General features: G+C 41.1%; 1 protein-coding gene across 1 annotated transcript in view; it reads left to right on the forward strand.

The window, feature by feature from the left end:
- ZCCHC24 (zinc finger CCHC-type containing 24) overlaps nt 1–20,000 on the forward strand; it is a 119,022-nt gene that overhangs the window by 90,908 nt on the left and 8,114 nt on the right. Inside the window, exon 3 of the mRNA XM_054204923.1 lies at nt 11,448–11,612. Within this exon, the coding sequence (XP_054060898.1) occupies nt 11,448–11,612 (165 nt within the window). The remainder of the gene's footprint in view (nt 1–11,447; nt 11,613–20,000) is intronic.

Consider the following 20,000-nt stretch of genomic DNA (forward strand, 5'->3'; position numbering starts at 1 on the left):
TTCCCCTGAAATTCATCCTTATCGTCTTAACAATATTTCCTTTGCTTTCCAAGAGTTGTTTTGAAGAGATAAAACCTTTACAAGAGCAAAAGCATTTCTGATTCAGCCTAAGAGAAATCCATCATTATTATGATTCAGACACGTATGAAGGGAACAAGAAAAGAACGTGTCAGTCCAGAGGATGCAACAAGCAGCATAAAGTCAAATCAGAGCAGAACAAGCCCTTTCCTGAGTGGTAACACTGCTAAAGTTGCATTTCACATTGCACTGTGCAATTGCATTGAATTACAATATTCTCTGCTTTGCCTTCTCCTCCTCCCTACTCCACGTATTCTCAGCCTCCCAGTGCAATACCTTCCCCTGCATACTCCCTTGCCCAGCCCACAGAAACCAAAGCGCTCATCTTTTGGCCACCATCAGAGCCCAGGACAGAGACTATTCAGGAAACTGCACAGGAACCTGATGTGTTTTTTAAAAATTTCTTTCTTTATTAAGGATATTAAAATATCTGTTATATCAGGTTGACCTTGCTGTGGGCCACAAATTGTTAGGATAGAAGAAAAACAGATAATGCTTTGGGAATGACGCAGTTTCATTTGGAAACTGGGCAAAGAAATTAATGTTATTTTTAGATATATGGATGATGTCAAAGCTTCTAATTGAAATAAAATCATTATTTATTGTAAGTCCTCATTAACGTCATCTGAGTCCCCTCTGCCTCAGAGGAAAAAATACCTTAGCATAAATCAGTGGTCTCTCCTGGCATCTGTGGAGATCAACAGACTTTCTTTCTAATGAACGTGCAAAAGTAGCAGATTCCCAAGTTGAGGTTTCTTCTTAAGATCACTATGCTAATTAAAGTCCCTCCCAAAGTACTTTCAGCAAGTGTTGCCCAGCAGATATACGACATGGAGAAAAGCCACAACAGGTCCAGGTTTACAAAAGGATAAAGGCACCAAAAGATACAGATAGTCATACAGCAGGATTTTACAAAGCCACTCGAGCAGCAGAGGAAGCCATCTCCCATCACCGCCTACAGTCCTCTTCATATTTACTACAGGCCCTTCCTCTACTCCCGTGTAAATTCACACCAAAGTTATATCAAGCTGCAGCCAGTATATGATTAAGCTACAGTACTTCATGAAGAGCAAGTACTGAAAGTTTTGCAAGTTGCCATGTTTGCAATTAAAGTTCCTATGCAGCTTTCACAAATAGTTCAAATAGTAGAGACAACATATTATTCTGTGTGTTTGATGCCAAAAATGTCTCAGATTCTCAGCTGAAGCATAAAACACAAAGCAATGCAAGCTCTATGGTCACCACATAAATTGGAAAATTCCCTGATCCAAATCCTCTTTTGAAAATTTGCTTTGACCAAATAGTGGCACACCCAATCTAGTGTGGACAGAGTCTTCTCATGCATTTTCTTTACCTGGACACCTAAATAAGGAAAGAAATATCACTACAGGACCTATTGGAGATCTGCAGCTGTATCTCAACATCATCACTCAGTCCAAATCTCTTCAGGTGGAGACTTTGCATAAGCACATATCAGAACAGCAATGAAGCAGAAGACAACATCCCACATTTTGAATGGGTCTTCAAAAGCACCTGCCACTCACTTAGATTCAGAATCAAATGACCTCCAGTGACATCTGTCTGCCTTCCTATCTGTTTTCCCTCTGGAAGGGTCCCATGACCTATGGGGAGGCAAGTGTTATCAGACTCATTCCACTACTTTTTAAAGGACAGATCATCTTTAGATGTCTTTAGACTTGTCTGCTCATTACTAGAATGGTGCCCCAGCTGTGCCACATTAGCCCTAGGAGAAATCTGAAACCCAAATGAAGCCATCTGAGGTGGACCAATTAAGCAGGTCCAAAAACATGCGTCTTGACCTCAGCTCAGAAGAGGTAAACGCCTTATTATAGCGAGGGTGTGACCCTCACTGCTCCAAAACTCTGATTCCAACTACTGAAAAAAACGCCAACATATTTAATACAGTGTGCTACCAGAGGAGAAGGGGGAGGGAGAGAGGCGGAGGGTATTGCCATTGTATGTTTTCAGGCAACAGATGAAGAGGGACAAAAGAGTCCACACATCAGGAAACTATTAAAATGAATACATTCCTAGTTTCTTCATAATTAATTCAGCATGGCCAATTTTGTATCAGAGAAGGGGAAAGAAAGATTTCAACCACTTCCTTTTATCTCAAGCTGTTTGGAAGAATATGATCTTGTAACACTGAAAAGAAGTGCCTCACTGCATCCCAGCAGGCGAGAGTAATTTTAACTCTTCCACATGCCTCATTTGATATGCAAATCCCTATTTTCTATATGACATACAATACTTAAATTACACAGCAAAGAACCAAGTTCATTTAGTCACTACCCATCCCCACTTTCTAGCCCTATCCCCCTTTTTACTTCCTATTGCATTGAATAATACACTGGAAACAGTTTTCGCTGCACAATTCTGAGAGAATTTTTTTCAGTACAATTGCTTCGTTGTGAGAGTTAACATTTGGTTCACATTTTGTCAGTTGTCTTCACATGCATAAGGACCAGAGACCTATTCTTTCCCTGTTCTTGAAATTGTAGGTTCTGGGTTAGGCTGAGTTATGCAATACTTTCAAAAGAAGATTCATTAGGCAGCTATTTATATGCTCAAGTAATTCCATTGTTTTCAAAGTCCTACGGGAACAAACATTAAAGCTGTGATTGGCCACAAGACTAGATAGTCAGTCTGGAAGCTCTTTCACAGTCATTCAGCAAGCAAAGACTAGCATGTACAGGTAAAATAAGTCCTTGAAGTACAGTTAACCAAGAGAATTATTTGCAGCTTTCCTTAATAAAAGATTGGTGTAGGTTTAGTTGAGCTCTGTGGCTCTGAAAGTCTACCAGACACATTAAACACTTGATCATTGCCTGCTGCCCTGTATTTAACACATGATGTAACTGAATATACAAGCACACTGTTTGAAATTCTAAAACCTGGAAAGTTCATGTGAACATTCAGCAAAAAAAAAAAAAAAACTAAAAAAAAAAGTCTGAGGTTTGTTAGAATTAGGAATACAAGGGGACTTTCACCTTCTAATAAGACTCCACTAACAAGCTTCATCAAGAGAGAACACGTTTCTGTGCAATACGCTATGCACCCAAATTTTCTTCTATGAAAAGGATTGACTGAAAGTTTTGTGAGTGTTATTTGCTTGGTCTGTTATAACAGCACTTAGATGGCCCAGATGAAGTTCAAGGTTCCGTTATGCTACAGAAGCTACATCACCATACGTAGTCTGAAGTGATTATACAATGCCACAGCCACCACCAACATGTCAGGGAACAGCAAAAGGACCTCTCCTCCTAGCCCTACATGAAGGGCTGAGGTACAGTCTAATGACATGACCCGACCAAGATCAGACAGGCAATCTGTTAGGGCTACATATTCAATCCAGGTGTTGGAAGTCCAGCACCAGTCCTGTCACCACATTACCATTCTTCCCAGATATTTTTCTGTTACACCGCTTGCTTGTGTCAATACCTCCAAGTCTTTTTTTATGAAGACAGAAGCCTATGAAAACAGCATACTATTATTTAATCAACACAGTTTTTTCTCAGACTGTATGGTACTGAGCTTTTACATGTTTTCTATTTCTATACTAGTTGCAGAGTGATGACGAGGATTTGCAAAGACGGAAACCCACACTATCAGCTTCTCAGACCATTCGGTGTTTAGTAATTTACACATCAGATAGTAACTAGTATTTGGCAATTCTGCAAATATTATGCTTCAAACTGACTGAGCACAGAAATGAATATTATGTATCTTTGGCCCGAGGATGGTTCTAATGATCAGCTCAACTGGGCATTCTGTAGCAGAAGAAAAGCCTTTGTTCCAAAAAGCATGGCTAGGATTCTGAAAAATCTGCAAAACCAGATTTTGATTTAAATGTTAGAATATACGCCAAGCCAGCTTCTTGGTTTTCTGGACTTTGATCAGCATGCCCATGACAACCATGCCTATTGCTTTAATCATCATCAGAAACTATGTGCATGTTACTAGTAACAAATAGTGCCAAATCTTACTCTTGGTTTACTGCTGTGGAAACGAGATCAAAAATCGCAGTTAACATACAATATGTTGACAACACTGATTTTTCAAAGCAACCAAGAGACACATTCTTATATATTGACATGACAAACATAAAATCAGTCTTCTGCCATTTCAAAATTTACCTATAAAGTTCATTGACACAGCTTAATCAATACACTTTTAAATGTTTCCCAAAAAGTAAGACTTGGGGAGTGAAAATGTTTTAACAGCAGAAATAAGGTATTTGTGCAAGGAAAATAAAAAGACTAATGTTATATTGGATTGTGCACTACACATCCTCGCATCTTTTGTTTAATGCTCTGCTTCCTGGAGAATCATGTTCCATTCTGAACACCACCCTGCTAGAAAAACGCTGACTGCAGGGCCAAGAAAGCAGAGGACTAAATTTCTGCTCAGTAGAGGTACACGTATGAAGACGAAATAAAGGAGAAACGTGTACAGGAGCAAACTTCCCTGTACAGTCGACTGTGAAATTATTGTCCACATAAGATGACAAAATATACTACTAATGAGAGCACAGTATGTGGTGACCCCTGGAGCAGCAAGCAGACACACAGAGACCCTAAGCAGTCTTACCTGCTTCTAATTTTATGTTTCTTTAGGGGGCCAGGCATCAGCTCCAGCGACTCATTGTCCCCTTTTCCCCAGCCCAATGCACTGATGGTGAGCAGGAAGGCTACGATACACATATTGCCCTAGAGAAGATGTGCTGGGAAATCCTACCGACTTTATCAGATGCCCAACTGTAATAGTTCATTATTTGGGACCTCAGTACAAAGCCACCTTCTACCTTGATCAGAATTTAAGAGCAGAAGTGGTACGAGTGTGATAGAAGGTTTCAGATTAGCAATAACAACTGATGAGCTTTATCTGCCCTGAAGAACAAGCCAGTTTCTATGAATGCAGTGGTGTAAATTCCTGATGCTTCCAGTGATGATAAAAAAACCACACAGTAGACCCCCCTGTCAGAGGCTGACATAGTCCTAAGCCTTGTGACAGGCAAGACCCCTAAGAAAATCCCAGTCAAATAAAACATGTACCGGCCTCCTCTGTTAAGTTACACAAACAAGTTTTCTTTATTTTTCAGCATTGACTTGCTCAGATATAATTTTATTTGTCATAAATCCTTAGTCTGGAATATCCAATATGTCTAGAAATTCCATAATATCTATTGTTCAGTAAATCAAATATAAGTCTTTTATTTAAATAGTGATGCTGTAATGAAGAGTCTGCTTTCTGACAGTTATCCCCCTTTTCCTTTAACTGACCCGTATCAAGTTCTCATCATATCACTAATACACAAATTATACTAGAGACAAGAAGGCTGAAACATTGCATTAATTTGTTTTCTGTACCGCCTAGATGCTCTTCCTATATTGCATGTACTAATTAAAGATTTTGCAACAGTTTATTTAAATACCTCAGAAGTCTTAAGTGTCACACATCAGCAATATCATACACCAGCATAATGGACTACATGTGGCAAGGAAAGATAGACCAGCTATGTTAGAATTCGTTTTCCAAACATGCAACCTCTGTATCTGTCTATGCATCCTGTTGATACTCAGATTTAAATGAATACAAAAATCAGGAAGGACAAAGAAAAAAAGTTGACCGATGTAAGGATTCCCTTTTATGTGCTACTTTGGCATAAGCATGGAAGTGTGTTCTCATTCTGTACACAGCCTACACAGAGCAGAGAAAGGTCAGTGAATTTCCCAACACTCTGCAACTTGCTGCAGTGAGGACTAGAATACCAGGACATCCAGTACACCAAATCAGTCCTAATGCTTTCTTTTTCCCCTTTTAATTGAACATTTTGGGTATGCTTTATCATTATCATTTCATCTTTCTCAAAGCTATGCACATAGAGTAGTGCAAAATAAGAGTGCAAGTTTTTTTTTCGTATTATCTCCTAGTTGTGCTGACTTACAATTGAGAGTGTTGGAGGGCTCACATTTCAAAATAAAACTTTGTCCCTCCCACTCCTGCAAATCACTTGGGAGCCGGTCAGTTCATCAAGCTTTTTCTGCTGTTATTGCTTTCCTGCTTTACTTTATGAAGCATCCTTGTAAGCAGACCCTTACAGAGTTCTAGGAACAGGACTCATGTACCAGCGCCATACTGACTTCATCTTCTCCCTGTGCTGTACGCCTTTCAGCTGCGTAACACAAACGTGGGGGAAGATGAGGGGAGGAAGAGCATTAAATACATTGTTCCTCTGCGTTTCACTTTGAGTGAACTCTCTGCCCATTGTTGCTTATAATGAATCTAGTTTTAAGCAGGGCATGTGGGGGGTTTGGTTTTGGTTTTGCTGACTCTGCAAACTGACACTTTGAGAGAATTGTCTGGGGAAAGTAAAGAGTCCTTTATTATGTCCGTCACTGCCAAGTGATTTGGCAGATTCCTCCATGAGATGCACAATCTGATAGGTTGTGAGAGCACTTGGTTGGCCAGTTACCAGCAGAAAAGCTCAACTTAAACACTTTTAAAATCTTATTATGGCCAATTTGTGGTTTTGGCTGAAGAAAGGAAGGGGATGAAAAATAGAGGCAGCTGGGTGTCAGCGAAGGATGGAATATCAGTGTCATTTTTGTTGCTGTGCCACACAAAAAAATACTGGATTTGTACGTACGTTGGATCTAGCTAAGGCAGACACGTGCAGTGGCTGGGTAAACCTGCAAAGATGATTTCATTTGTCTTAGCATTTGTCTGGAAGACCAAGGTAATGTATCAACTGTCTCATGAATCAGAGGGCAAGGTCATTTCATTTGGCTGTTAGTGGACAGAGGGCCTGGCGAGGGCTTTTAGAGAATCCATGCTGCTTCCTGAATTCAAGGCCTGCGGGAGTCCCCTTCAGCCTCAGCACTAACACCACCAGTCCAAGATCGGCTCCAATTTCTGCCTGAGGGCCACAAGGATGGAAGGGGCTCTGGACTACCATGGCTCCCACCCCAGGGGCACCTTGGGGAAGGAAGGCTCTTGCTTCTGCAAATCCCCTGCTGACTGCCAAAGTCGTAGCAGCACAAAGAATCTGTTACATAGGCCTAAATCTGGACATTGAGACATACTTCAAGTAATAGCTTGAATACTTCAAGAATAGTTTCTGGTCCTTCTCAAAAAATCTGTTTTGTTTTGATCATTCCCAAAGGCCTACCTGTCCTGGCAGCATTAAATAATCTTTGAAATGTGCCAGGGGTGGTTTAGACTGGATATTAGGAAGAATTTTTACACTGAAAGAGTTATTAAGCACTGGAACAGGCTGCCCAGGAAATTGGTTGAGTCACCATCCCTGGAGGTATTTAAAGAATGGGTAGACATAGTGCTTAGAGATATGGTTTAGTGATGTTTTTTGTCAGAGTTAGGTTGATGGTTGGGACTAGGTGATCTGAAGTGTCCCTTCCAACCTAGGCAATTCTATGATTCTATGATAATAAAGATACATATAGCTGTTGGAGAGCTGTACAGTCACACAGCAGGAAAAATGTTGGGTGCTTTGGTTTTACAGAGTAAGCCTGTCAAATCAGCATTTAAAGCATAAAATTGTCAACTCCCCAGACAAAAAGAATGCTGAAAATGTAAAAACCTTGTTCACATTATGGTTTGTAACCTAGTTTGAGTATTATTTTGAACACTGTAAGACAGAGGTTCCACCAAGCTTTCGCATCCAAGGGTAGAAACTGGGCCAAAGACTACCTGGGCCTAAAGGGAACCGACCATAAGTTAACATGGTAACAACTAAAAATTTTGCCATTGTGAATAGGGGCATAATTTCACCACATTAGCTCGGAACATAAATAAATCCCTATCTGCAGAAAGAGTAAGGAAAGATAATGCTCAGTGAGGATATTGCAGGACCTAAACACCAACCAAGGTTTACCATTAAATACCGTTCAAATCAAGCTGGGGTGGCGAGGGGATAGGAGGTTAATGGTTTAAACAAGGTAAATCCTACCTTTTGTAAAACAAGAGTCTTTAGCTTAATACCAAAAGACAAAACGTGTCATCTTTTTTTCCATACTTAGTTAAGGAAAACCTTTGGTGAAAACAGTTCTTGCCCTCCAGCTGGGTGAGCAGTGAGACACCTCTGCCGCAGAGTGACTGGGTACTCGAGCACCCTGCCGGGCAGGGCTGGCTGCTCCTGTGCCAAGGAGCAGGCTGTTTCTTGGAAATGTTTATGCAATTCAACTCTGCTGCTGCTGAAGCCACAGACACTAAAAAAAAAAAAAAAAAAAAAAAAAAAGAGAGAGAAAACACCCATCCTCAGACCTCTTGGGTCATTAGTGTATCTCACACAGGTTTTGCCTTCCACCAAATACTGTCAAACTTCTGTTTTGTTTGGACCTGAAGGGTGGAGGGAGTTGGAGAATTGCCTTCACTGCTGTCAGTGCTTCCTAATGATGTTTCTCACTAGAGAAAATGAGCTTGTTTGTTTGAGAATCCAAATTCCCTGTGGGGCACAGTTTGGGAAACTGAAGATATGGGAAGGAAAATAATATCTGTTAGGGCAAAGTATAAACATCCATAAAGCAGAAGAGCGAAACACCTACAGAGAATGTTGTAGCTTTGCCAGCAAACTAATTAAAGTCACTGACTGAGGAGGGAGCTGTGGCAGCTGAAAAGTTAAAATAAAAATAAATCAGAAGTTTAGTCTAGCAGTTATAACAGGAAATTACCGCCGGAGTCAGTGCTCCTACGTTCTTTTCCTAGTTCTGCTTGTGATTTACTGGTCAAGTTGGAGAAGCCAAATTTTAAAAGTAACTTCTAATTTGGAAAGCCTCCATTTGTGATGCCCAGCTGTACACACAGAGGACTTCACCGACCGGCACCTTCAGTGCCCTCCTATGCATTTATGAGGGCAGAGCTTTTCAGGGCATTGGTGTCTCTGAAGTCAGCTTCCTGACCTGGAGAAACCTACAGTTGTCGGCCTGCTCAAAGTGGCCATCTCTGAAAGTTTCCCCGTCTGTGAATTGTGGCTAGCACAACATGTTGCTGTGGGAGTCTGATGTTTAAATGCTCTTTATGGCTGGCATAACATTTTGCAGTGGGAGTGTTATGTTTAAATACTGTTTGTAAACATTTACAAGACTTCTCAAACATGCTCTGTCTCCAAAGTCAGTGCTATTACTTTGGAAAATAATGCACTCAGTGACCTGCACATTTTCTGAAAGGACTGCTTCTTAGTAGGGGTAATGAAGCTGCATTTCCAGCTCTGCAGGAGGAGTTTAAGTAGAGTGCCACTGAAACTGAGAATCAGAAGTAACTCTTGTCTTCTGTTCAATAACATAGCCCCAGTTGAAACTACAAATAAAGCAATCCATGACACCTCAGGAGGAGGGGGAACATCTCTCAACCATGGGAGCTCTCTGTACACAGGGTTCCTATTCAATTTCGTGAGAATTTCTAAATTAAGAGAGCATGTGGTTCCTTCTTACACTGACTTGAGCTGTGCGACAAATTCCTCAGAGGCAGAGGCAAATTAAGTGTCCAAAATAAGGATGTCTCCATAAATTGACATTTTCCTGCCCTACATTCAATTACAGTCTCCCATCCTTATCAAGGGACACCATGGATCAGAAGATTACACTGTGGGTGCCTGCCAGCACTCATTTAGTCATGGAAGTCCAAATGTTTCTCATTATGCCAATGAACACTTTTTTCTTCAGTGCAATACTTCTGTACATGTGTGTGTCCTAGTGTCAGCTTGATCTTTGCTCTAAGCCAGAATGTTTACAGTGGCTTATCAGATTGAATGTCACAAAGCAAGTTATTATAGATGTTTGCCTATTTGTAACAGGGGTTGCTACTGCAGCTGATCTTTTAAAGAAGAATATTGCTATGCTGAGGAATAAGCATGAAAAACAGAGAATGTTGTTTACTGATGCTGCAGGAAAAAAAAAAAAGAAAAAAAAATAGGCCAGAGTGGGTTTGGGGTCCTCGTGCTCCTCTTCCACCCGCCAGTGTACGAGGTGAAGCGCACTCAATGTTCTTTTCCCACTTGCTCCTACATGCGACCCTGGAGGTAACACGGCGTACACCATCTCCATCAGCCATGGGAGCTTGAGTCTCAGAGCTCCTGCCAAGCTCAGGTCTTCTGCCAACCACCTGCTTTTTCAACCCATGTTTTCACATAGAAAGCAATTTGGACCTACACACTGAGAAATTGTACAAGCTCCCGAAACAAAAACAAACCCTTTCCCAGCATGATGGGTCATTTAACTTTTGTAAACTAAACTTCATCCGGGAACCTTAAAAAAAATAATTTGCAGAGGCATGACATAAATAAATGACAAAGAATACTTTGATAGGTGATTATACCATTCTGCCATATACAGGCGAAGTATCTCCTTCTGGGCAGCAATAAACAAAATACAGCAAATACATGGCCAGTATTTCAACATCTGCTAGAAACTCTTTGAAAATGGTGTCATCTTTACAGCTATCTTCAGGACAGCCGTATTCAATGCTCACATCTTCAGCTTAGCATATTGACATATTACATACCTTACTATACCTTTGTTAACTACACCATACAGTTTTAGTGAGTCTATTTAGAAAAAAATCCTAAGTGGTATTTGCATAAGGTCGTCTACTCCACTAGCTTCCCTAGATAAAAAGGCTTTCTTTAGGGGACATTTAACATTTAGACATCACAACAGTCCATTTGAGAATCCCTTCCTATTTCCTTCAAAATGTAGCAATCAGTGAACCGTTTACCAAGAGCAAGAAACCAAATGAAGTTCATTAAATTAATGATTTCTACTAATCAAAAACATGTCTTTCCATCATACTTAATCACAGTTTGTGCACTCCCATATAGTAATGCGTATCCACATACTAATTGCCAATAATTTGTTGTTTAGAGCCTGTGCAAAGCTGTATTATAAGAAGTTTTCTCAATGGTAGGTTCTAGCAGAGAACAGACAGGGATCTAATTAAGAAATATAGTCCTTTATTAGTGAGCTTCTTCTCCAGATTGTATACATAATTTTAGCAATATGTACTCAATAGAGATGATCTTATAATGAAATAGATATGAAAACTATTCATTGTAAAAAGTGCACAAGCACATTTTAAATACTTACTATGTTCAGTGTCACAGGTGTTAGAAGTCGTCTTGAACTTTTAAATACTTCTTACAGAGGTAACTCTAAGAACTGTTAAACTCTACCTTCAATGTACAAACTCTTCATTAAGGGGATATGACCTCCATGTCTGTCTCCAGTATCTTCTGCCCAAAGTTTCCTAACTTAAAAAAAACCAAAACCTTACTTTTCTGCTATGCCCCCACACCCTTTTTTGGTCATTCATTGCTACTTCCCTTTGTTTTGTAGGCTCGTCCAAAAGGAGAAGGTCTGACTCCATACCAAGGCAAGAAACGCTGCTTCGGTGAATATAAGTGCCCCAAATGCAAGAGAAAATGGATGAGTGGAAACTCCTGGGCTAACATGGGACAAGAATGTATCAAGTGCCACATTAATGTTTATCCTCACAAACAGGTAGGAGGAGTGCAAACCTGCTGGCATACAGGCTCAGAACTAGAAATGCTCCTGACTTTGTAAAGCATGGGTAAGAATTAAACAGGACTTGATGTGGTCTACAACACGCCAAAAAAAATTGTTCCCCAGATGAGATGCTGTTCTCAGTTCTGGAAATCTGGACTGGGGTCATCAGAGTTGCAAAACTCAAATGTCCTAGCTTTCAGTAAAAATATCTCCAAACCAAAATCTTTATCTGCCTTTATTATAGAAACAGACTGTGGTGCCTTATAATCTGAGATGGAGTAGAACAAGTTCAGCACCAGCAGCGAGCCTCCTAGTTCTGATTCTCTTCATATTTACACCAATTTAACATTTCGTTCCACTGGTGTCAGTGCAGTTATTTGACATGTGTACTACTTTTTTTGACCTGTTGAAACAAGATTGGATTTGGTCAAGGGGCTATGTCTATTTATAAAGATTAGGAATAAAAGAGAACAATACTAAGATGACTCCTGCCTACAGAATTCCTTGTTAATGACAGTAGAGCAAGACAGCCTGGTTAAAGAGAGGTTTCTCAATTTCCATAATACCAAGTGATGCTCAAAGAACTTGAAGAGAAAGCTTTTTATTAAGCTGAAAGGGTCAAGTCTGAGAAGTAGCTCTGCCATCTTGTCAGCCATAGCTGACACGGTACACACAGCCTTCCTTCCTCCTCCCTGCAGATTGCAGTTCCATCTGTCCCTTGAGGTAATTTCCTGCATTTCCAGCTCACTATGGGAAAGCTGACTGTCAGTTCCTCCTTGTATCCCCACCAGAACTAGTCACAAGCAGTCAACCAGTTCAGTGGTCCTTAGTGGGAGACATAGACCAACTGCATGAGCTTATACCCCTCGTTTCCCTGACAAACCAGGCTGCAGACTGGCTGTCAAAGATGACTTTTCTTGTTGCAGAAAGTCACTTTTGACAACCCCATGAAGAATGAATTTGGCCATCATGAAAAAATTTGAGGGGGATTTTGCAATATTGTGGAAAATTGTTGCGGATGGAAAAGGTGAGAATTATTTTAAAAGAGTTTGGGAGGTGTGATTTGCCTCAGGTATAATTCATCCTAGCTGAATCTTAGTAATAAATAGAGCTGTGCATGGGTCAAGTTACCTGCTGCCCACTCAGAGAGACTGCTCAAACCATAGACAGATCATTTGGATGTATTTGCAATAAGTGCAAAGGAAATTCCATCAGGAGCCTTAGGTGTCTCATTAGTTACCCAAGTGCTTCTAAAATTCCTATCAAAAGCTCTTTCCATGGGCTCATAAGGAACACTTCATACCATTTCATGAGATTTTGGAGGGGAGGGTGTCAGGAAAAAAAAAAAATCCTAAAGGAGGATTATTATTATGAGGATCATTTTATTATGATGAAAAGGCAGAGGAATACTGAAATTCATTGCAACAAGCAGGAAGAGGAGATACAAATACATTTATTAAACTTTATCCCATAGGATAGGAATATCAAATCAACTATATTTCCTCCTCTTGTACACATATGCATATTCATCTAATTCTAAGGGAAAGATCTGGCTCAGTCTCTACAGCAACACTGCATTTCAATGTGCAGCCAAAATATTGATTTAGAATTGCTAGTGCCTTGGAGCAGTATGAATTGCAGTTAAAATGTAGTGTTTGAAGCCTGCCATGCTTGTGGCAGAAGCCTTGGTTTAAACCTGACATAGTTCACTACAATCATCCTTCTTTCTGTCATGGGATTTTTTTCTGCTTTACAATGAACTTGTACAATTCCATGGCTAAGCCAGGGAGTATCATTGTTCCTGTTGGCCAGTTGAGATTATATGATCCATTCCCCTTTCTCTGGGCTAATGCCACTCCGATTCCAAACCTGAAAACAAGAGGTCACCTTTAGAAATTGCAGTCTAATTTCCCTGACGAAACTGTGACTGGAAACTGTATCGCAAGTGAGAAAAAGCAAAGACGTCTTTTTTTTTTTGTGGAAGCACATATATGGAAGGAAAGCTAAGCAATTTTCTTTCGCTAATTTACCTGAGAATCTCAAAGCTTACAAGGTCTCTGGTTCCTTGCTTCTGTTTAGACAGCTTGTGTAGACAACTGCACCAAAATCCAGGCTGAGCAATGAAGTCATTTATCACATGCATGAAAGTACAGTCTTGAGGGTGAGAGAAATTACAAGACCACTAATTTATAACAAAAGTTTATAAATATTTACTTTACTCCTCTAAATTCTTTCCATCATTTATGTTACTGTTCATAGAGTCACAAGAAATCGCTCAAGAGGTATCCCATCCACACTATACAAGAGGCATTATAGACTTGGGAATATGTATATTCTGTAGCAAAGATTTTCCAGTAGTCCCTTGGGCAGAGTTGCCCTTCATGGCAGGGCTAGAGGAGTCTAATCTGCATAGTGGTACTAAAGTCAAAGACATACTTTGAAAGGGTTTCAGTCTACAGTGCTTCTGTAATCAGTGCTTGCCTTGGAGCCACGGTGTTTTCCAGGGAGTAATCACAGCCTGTGCAGTGCAGGTTTCCACAGCTGACCCCCATCACTATGTTTCAGTATCATTCCCCATTCCCTAAGGATACTCAGGATGTGGAAGAGCTTTGCTCTTCTTATCTATCCATGCGTTTGTGTCCCACCAGTAGGTATTGCAGCCATTTGAGATCTTCAAGACAAGAGTGCATTTCAGCTAGGCTTCCGGATATAAGTAACTTACAGCCAGTCACTAGTGCTCTTTACCAAAATTTGAACTTACAACTTCAAGTTGAAAGATTTTAAATCTTGTCTCTGCCACACCTCCATCAGCTTCTATTTCTCAGTGTTACTGTCGTCATTCTTTCTATTATTTTTCATTCTTCCAGAGGTACCCTGTGCTGCTTCTGATTAAACATACCAGCAATAGCCAGACAGTAAAGAAAACAGCATCAGTTCATGCACAGAGCCAGCAGCAAAGGAGAGCTAACTGGGGCTGCATGAGGTCAGCGCTGCTTCTTGACAGCACCTAGTGTTTGCTAACCCATACATGTTTTTTGTCCCAGCTCCACACCAGACTCTCACCATTTATCAATGTGTGATGTTATTCTGCACCATTTTCTAAAATACGCTCTACCCAGATACCAGTACTCTTACACTAATGACTATATTTTGTAAAAGCACAGTGAAAGATATTTAATAAGAGTCCAATATTTCTAGCTCCATTCAACCTCAGACATTATTTACCTTACTGAAATAAGTTCACTTATTGAAGTGAAATACTTCAATATTTCTTCTCTGCAATGCATTGGAAATTCATCATCTCCTTTTCTTACTCCTTGCCCTACCGTTGGGTAAACATATCATTGCAGCCTAACAGATAAAGACGTTATTTTGAACTTTATTAAAAAAAACGAACGATCATTTTATCAGCAGATGCAAATCACCGATGGTTCCTCAACATCAACTAGCCTTATGTCAAGTTACAGGAACCTCCAAAACTACAGAAATTACTTAACTGCAGGCAACTCAGACCATATCTAAAACACATCAGGTGCCACATTTCCCTGGTGAGAGTGTATTACAGAAGTCTCCATTCACAACAGTGTATACAGAATGAAAACTCCTTCCAGATCACATCAAACTCCCCTATTCTACATCCGATCCTGGGCAGTAGAGGGCATTTAAAGGAAGGTGTGGATATAGGACAAGACACAGCAACCACCTCTGAGGATACTTTTCCATCCTCTGGTATTGACAAATAAGTGTCTCTGCATTCCCCCAGCTTCTTACCAAATAGACCAACCCTGTAGAGTCTACTCAATAACCACAACCTTGTAGAGTCTATTCAACAGTCTATTCAATAACCACATGGGCCACCAAGCTTTGCTACATCATCCTGAATATTGGAGATTAGGATGCTTTTTTCCAATTTAGGAGAGAAAAATGAAATCCTTCTATTCAGGATTGCTTGACATCAATTGCAGTGAACTAGGAGCTTATTTTCAATTCGCAGGCTCGCCCATTTCTCCAGTCCTCATCTCCATCTCTCTTTCATCTTCCCCAGTTACTTTCCTCAACGTACGGACTTTTCAGTCCTGTAGGGCTTGTCCACATTGTCTCACAAGGGATGGTTCACACACGAGTACTCCCGTGTAACTGGCGCAGGCAATAGTATCAGAGTACTGGAGATAATTATCACTCTGGATAGCTGTGGGGTAGCCATTCAAGCACATATGCTGGCTCTGTGAATGGCTTGTGCAGCTATGCTCAAATCTTGATTTCCTATGCATACCTTTCGTTAGTGGGTCTCTGGAGAGGAGAGCAGCCACACTTCCCTGCCACCTGCTCTTTGTTCCTGGAGGCTCGTTTCACTCCAGGAAGTGATCCTGTGCCAATTCCCCACAAGGAATGTCTCAATTCAGCCCTGCAGCCTTACTCCACATACCCTGTCTGTGAGAATGAGCTTTTAATCTCTCTGGGGCAGGAAAAGACTTCTCAGCAATTTTACAGCTGTGTATATTCTTTAGAGTCCTCTATAAATACGGCTCTAAATCTCTTCATTTTAAGAGAGATGGTGCAGCATGAATTACAAGAAGTAAAACACAAGAGTCTGATAGCGGGGCTGCTGCCACTCATTCCTCAACTCACCCACAGGGTGGGGAATCAGGTGGCTCTCACACCTGAGCTGCAAAGCTGCTCTTTGTCCCAAAGAAGCACTGCATGCATTTTTGTTTTCATAACTGAATTGTAACTGAATTCCTCCTTTTGCATTTCCACCACATCCCGCAAGCAGTAAACCTCCCTGTGGGAGCGCTCACAGGAATTCACAGGACATGGGGCAAAAATTGGAGGCCAGTTGAGCTCAAGCCTTATTGAGGAAGGGGAGACCAAAGAACTACCCTGACAAAGCTACTCTATAGCTATTCCAAAAGTTATTTCCAACTGTCCTGACAAAGCTATTCTGTGGCTATTCCAAAAGCTGTTTCCAACAGAATTCTCAGATGGGACTTACACCTACCTCTTATTCTTCCAAGGAATCTGGATTTTGTAGTTGTTTATGCTCCCTCTTACCCTGCTCCAGCAACAGAGCCAGTCCCTGTAGCCATTCACCGGCATTCTTGGCACTGTAACAGCCCAGATGCCACGCTTTGAATTCTCATTTTCTTCCCCTACCCTCTATAGCGGCAACATCTGCGCCTGTGGTTGCTTCCTGGCTGGCCCCTTATCAAGGCTTCTTCTCTGTGGCTAACTCCAGTGCTGTTTGTGATGACAGCTGTTGCACTGGTGCAGAAACAGCCATCTGGTGACCAACTTGTCCTCTTGGACACTATTTTCTTCCAGCTGTCAGGAATTTACTGTTGGACTGGAAATAATTCAGTATGTAAATACATTCTTCATGCCATCCAAGCTATTACTTCCGTGGTCAATGCAGTGGTCTCATCTCTATTCCCATACCTGGGTACAGCCACAGCCACCTCTCTTCTCTCAGTATGGGGAGTGATGGGTCTGATCACTGAAGCTCAATAACCTTTTCAACAGTTTCAAGTGTGATCTTTTGGCTCTTTAGATTTAATAAAATCCTCCCCAGCATGCCCATACTTCTGTGCTCCAGCAGTGGAAATACAGATCACCCCAGGTTCCTGCTTCTGTGAACTCCGAAAAGGGATTTTGGCCATTTAGCTCATGCAGTTATCATTCACTCCTAGCTGGCCTGTCCCAGAGGCACGCTGCTGACAGAGGCTGCTTGCTCTTTCTGAGCATCATGCCTCTGATCTGCAGCCTTCTTATCACTGCCTGTCGGGTCCACAGCCACAGTGAGGGCCTCGTTAACAGCCCTGTTCCCCCCGGGCAGACAGAAAAGCAGAGTGCCTTAAGCATGCACATTGCATTTCATCCTTTTTCCCCAGTTCATAATTATTATTGGACTAAAAATTTATGAATTCATGATAAGCATGTGTGTCTTGAGGGAAGCACAGCTAGCTAAGGCTCCTTAAGACTGTTAACCTAACAATTATCCTGCCAGGTATAGTAGTAGAATCCATTTCTATCACATATCTAATCTGTCATTTAATCATCTCATTACTCCTTTGAAGACTTGAGATAAAGACTCCAGAAAATTATTTATAAATGTTTTCTTACATTTGAATTTTGATGTGATCCTTTATCATTTGATTCCTTTTAGAATCAAATAAATACAAACATAAGCAGCCACATTATTCCATTCTGCTTCTTAGTGGAAGCGACTTTCCTCAACGGTATCCTAGCTACATTTTCTCTGACACCTAACACTTCATAAGGGCAAGCCTCATGTTCTGAGGTTTTGGGGTTTTTAACTGACTGTGGGGAATGCAGAGTTTATTCAGTACACGCAGACTGGGACAGCAATAGCTCACAATCAAAAGTTAATTTACAGGACAGGAATTGCTATATAAATTTGTTTCAGCTTCATTCCCCTGAGGCAACAGCTTTAGTGACTACCACCAAATGCTTTCCTGGTGGAGCTGCACAAGATTATTTCCACGCGGTAACTACCAGAAGAAAATTCAAGAAAGACGCACAAAAATGAGGAATGTAAGAGTGCCCATCCCTGTCATTTGTACAGAAAATATGGACTGCCAAATCCTGGATGCTTGCATTTAGAAAAAGACAATGAAAATTAAAGTATTATATTTAAATTCTCCATTTTTGAAGTATTCTATTTAAACTCTCCATTTAATGGAAAAAGTCATACCTTTCCCAGAGAAACGTAGCAGGATTTTCTGTTGTTTTACAAGCTACATTTCACCCCTTTCTACGGAAAGGAATTATTTTTTCAGCCAAATGGCCTGTCCCCTTCTCCACACCCTCTCCAAACTCATGGCTGAGTTTTCATCCTACCAGCCCCTCATCAGCAGCACAGTACTCTTGTAGCAGCCTCCTCAGCTATTCAGATCTTCTGCATAATTCAGGCAATCCCCAAAACTAATACACAGTGTGCATCAGCCCGACCCTGCCGCACCCCTCTTGTGCCGGCATCTTCTCCTTCCCCTCTGCTTCCACTGCCCCAAAGCTGGTGAGAATTGTCCAAGGTCATCCCGCACTGAGGAAGTCCAACCTTGATGGACACACAGCTCTTTGGCTGTCTAATGTCCTACCCTTTTTAGCACAGTGTAAGAAAGGTTGCAAGGGTGAAAAGTTATTAAAGTCCTCCACAATTAGTAACAAATATCAGCAGGACAAGAACAGTTGCTTCTCAGGGTGTTTGAAGGGTGGTTTTTTTGCCTTACAAGAAACTCGTAGAGAGAAAACAGCAAATGGAGATAAGCTGGGACTTCATTTTATGCAAAAGTGGGATTGAAGCATTTCTGGGACAGAAACCACACAAGCACAGCACCAGTTTTGAAGCCTCAGCCCTCCACCGCCTCACCAGAAACATAGCTGGGGCTCTGCTCAGCTCGGCTTCTTCCAGCTGGCCCTTGGCAACCTGCTTTCCTGCATTTGTAACCCCTCTCTCCCCAGCCTCTGTGTCGTAACACGCTGGTAACAATAACATTTCTGAAATTGAAATGCTTTGCAGGCCAAAAAGCTGAGCTCAATCAACGCAGGGGGAAAGCAAACCACGGAGAGCTATTGTTTCTGAAAACTGTCCAAAAACTCTTGGCGCTTCAAGGCATTCCCAATGTCCTTTGCACTATTTCCAGGAAAAATGATTCCCAAGGCCTTGCGTATTAAAAAAAAAAATCTGGCTTATATCAATAAACATGATAACTGCTGTATTTTTTCTCTTTAATCAGAGCACAGCTAGCATGTAGAAGCAATCAGAGCTGAGTCGAATAGCCTGTTTTCTAAGTGTAGCATTTCAAAACTCTCAAATTCTCTGTTGAGGAGCATAAATTAACTCCTGGGACTCCTGAACCTGAGCATCATCTTCGACTACATTTATGTAATGCAAATTCTTGAAGAAAATTTGTGGGCAGATCTTGGTGGAATAAGTGATAGAAAAGGTGAAAGGGCAGTTTTTCTGACCAAATAAGCTTATTTAACTTGTCTGTGTTGTGGCAGACGCACTGCCTCCACCAGTGCTTCGGTTGCAAGCCTAGGCACGGGGGTGCTGGTTCTGATCTCAAATCCTAACATACTGACTTCCAACAAGTCATTCACCTGTGGGGCTGCGGGGGGAGGTTAAAGGATTTAGAGGAGATCTACCTTCCTTATCCCCTACCTGATACAGGAAAACCAGCTTGCAGTTAAATTGTAAATGAAGTTAAACGCAAAGACATATAATATGTGGGCCAGGACAGGCAAAACTTCAGGCAGTATCACGTGTAAGACCGTTGAATCAGTAACAAACGATTGGCAATCACCACTGAATTACTCCCATATACTGGTTTTACTAGCTGTGCAATATAATAAGAGTGTTGC

Source organism: Rissa tridactyla, chromosome 6, assembly GCF_028500815.1.
Source record: "Rissa tridactyla isolate bRisTri1 chromosome 6, bRisTri1.patW.cur.20221130, whole genome shotgun sequence".
NCBI lineage: Eukaryota > Metazoa > Chordata > Aves > Charadriiformes > Laridae > Rissa > Rissa tridactyla.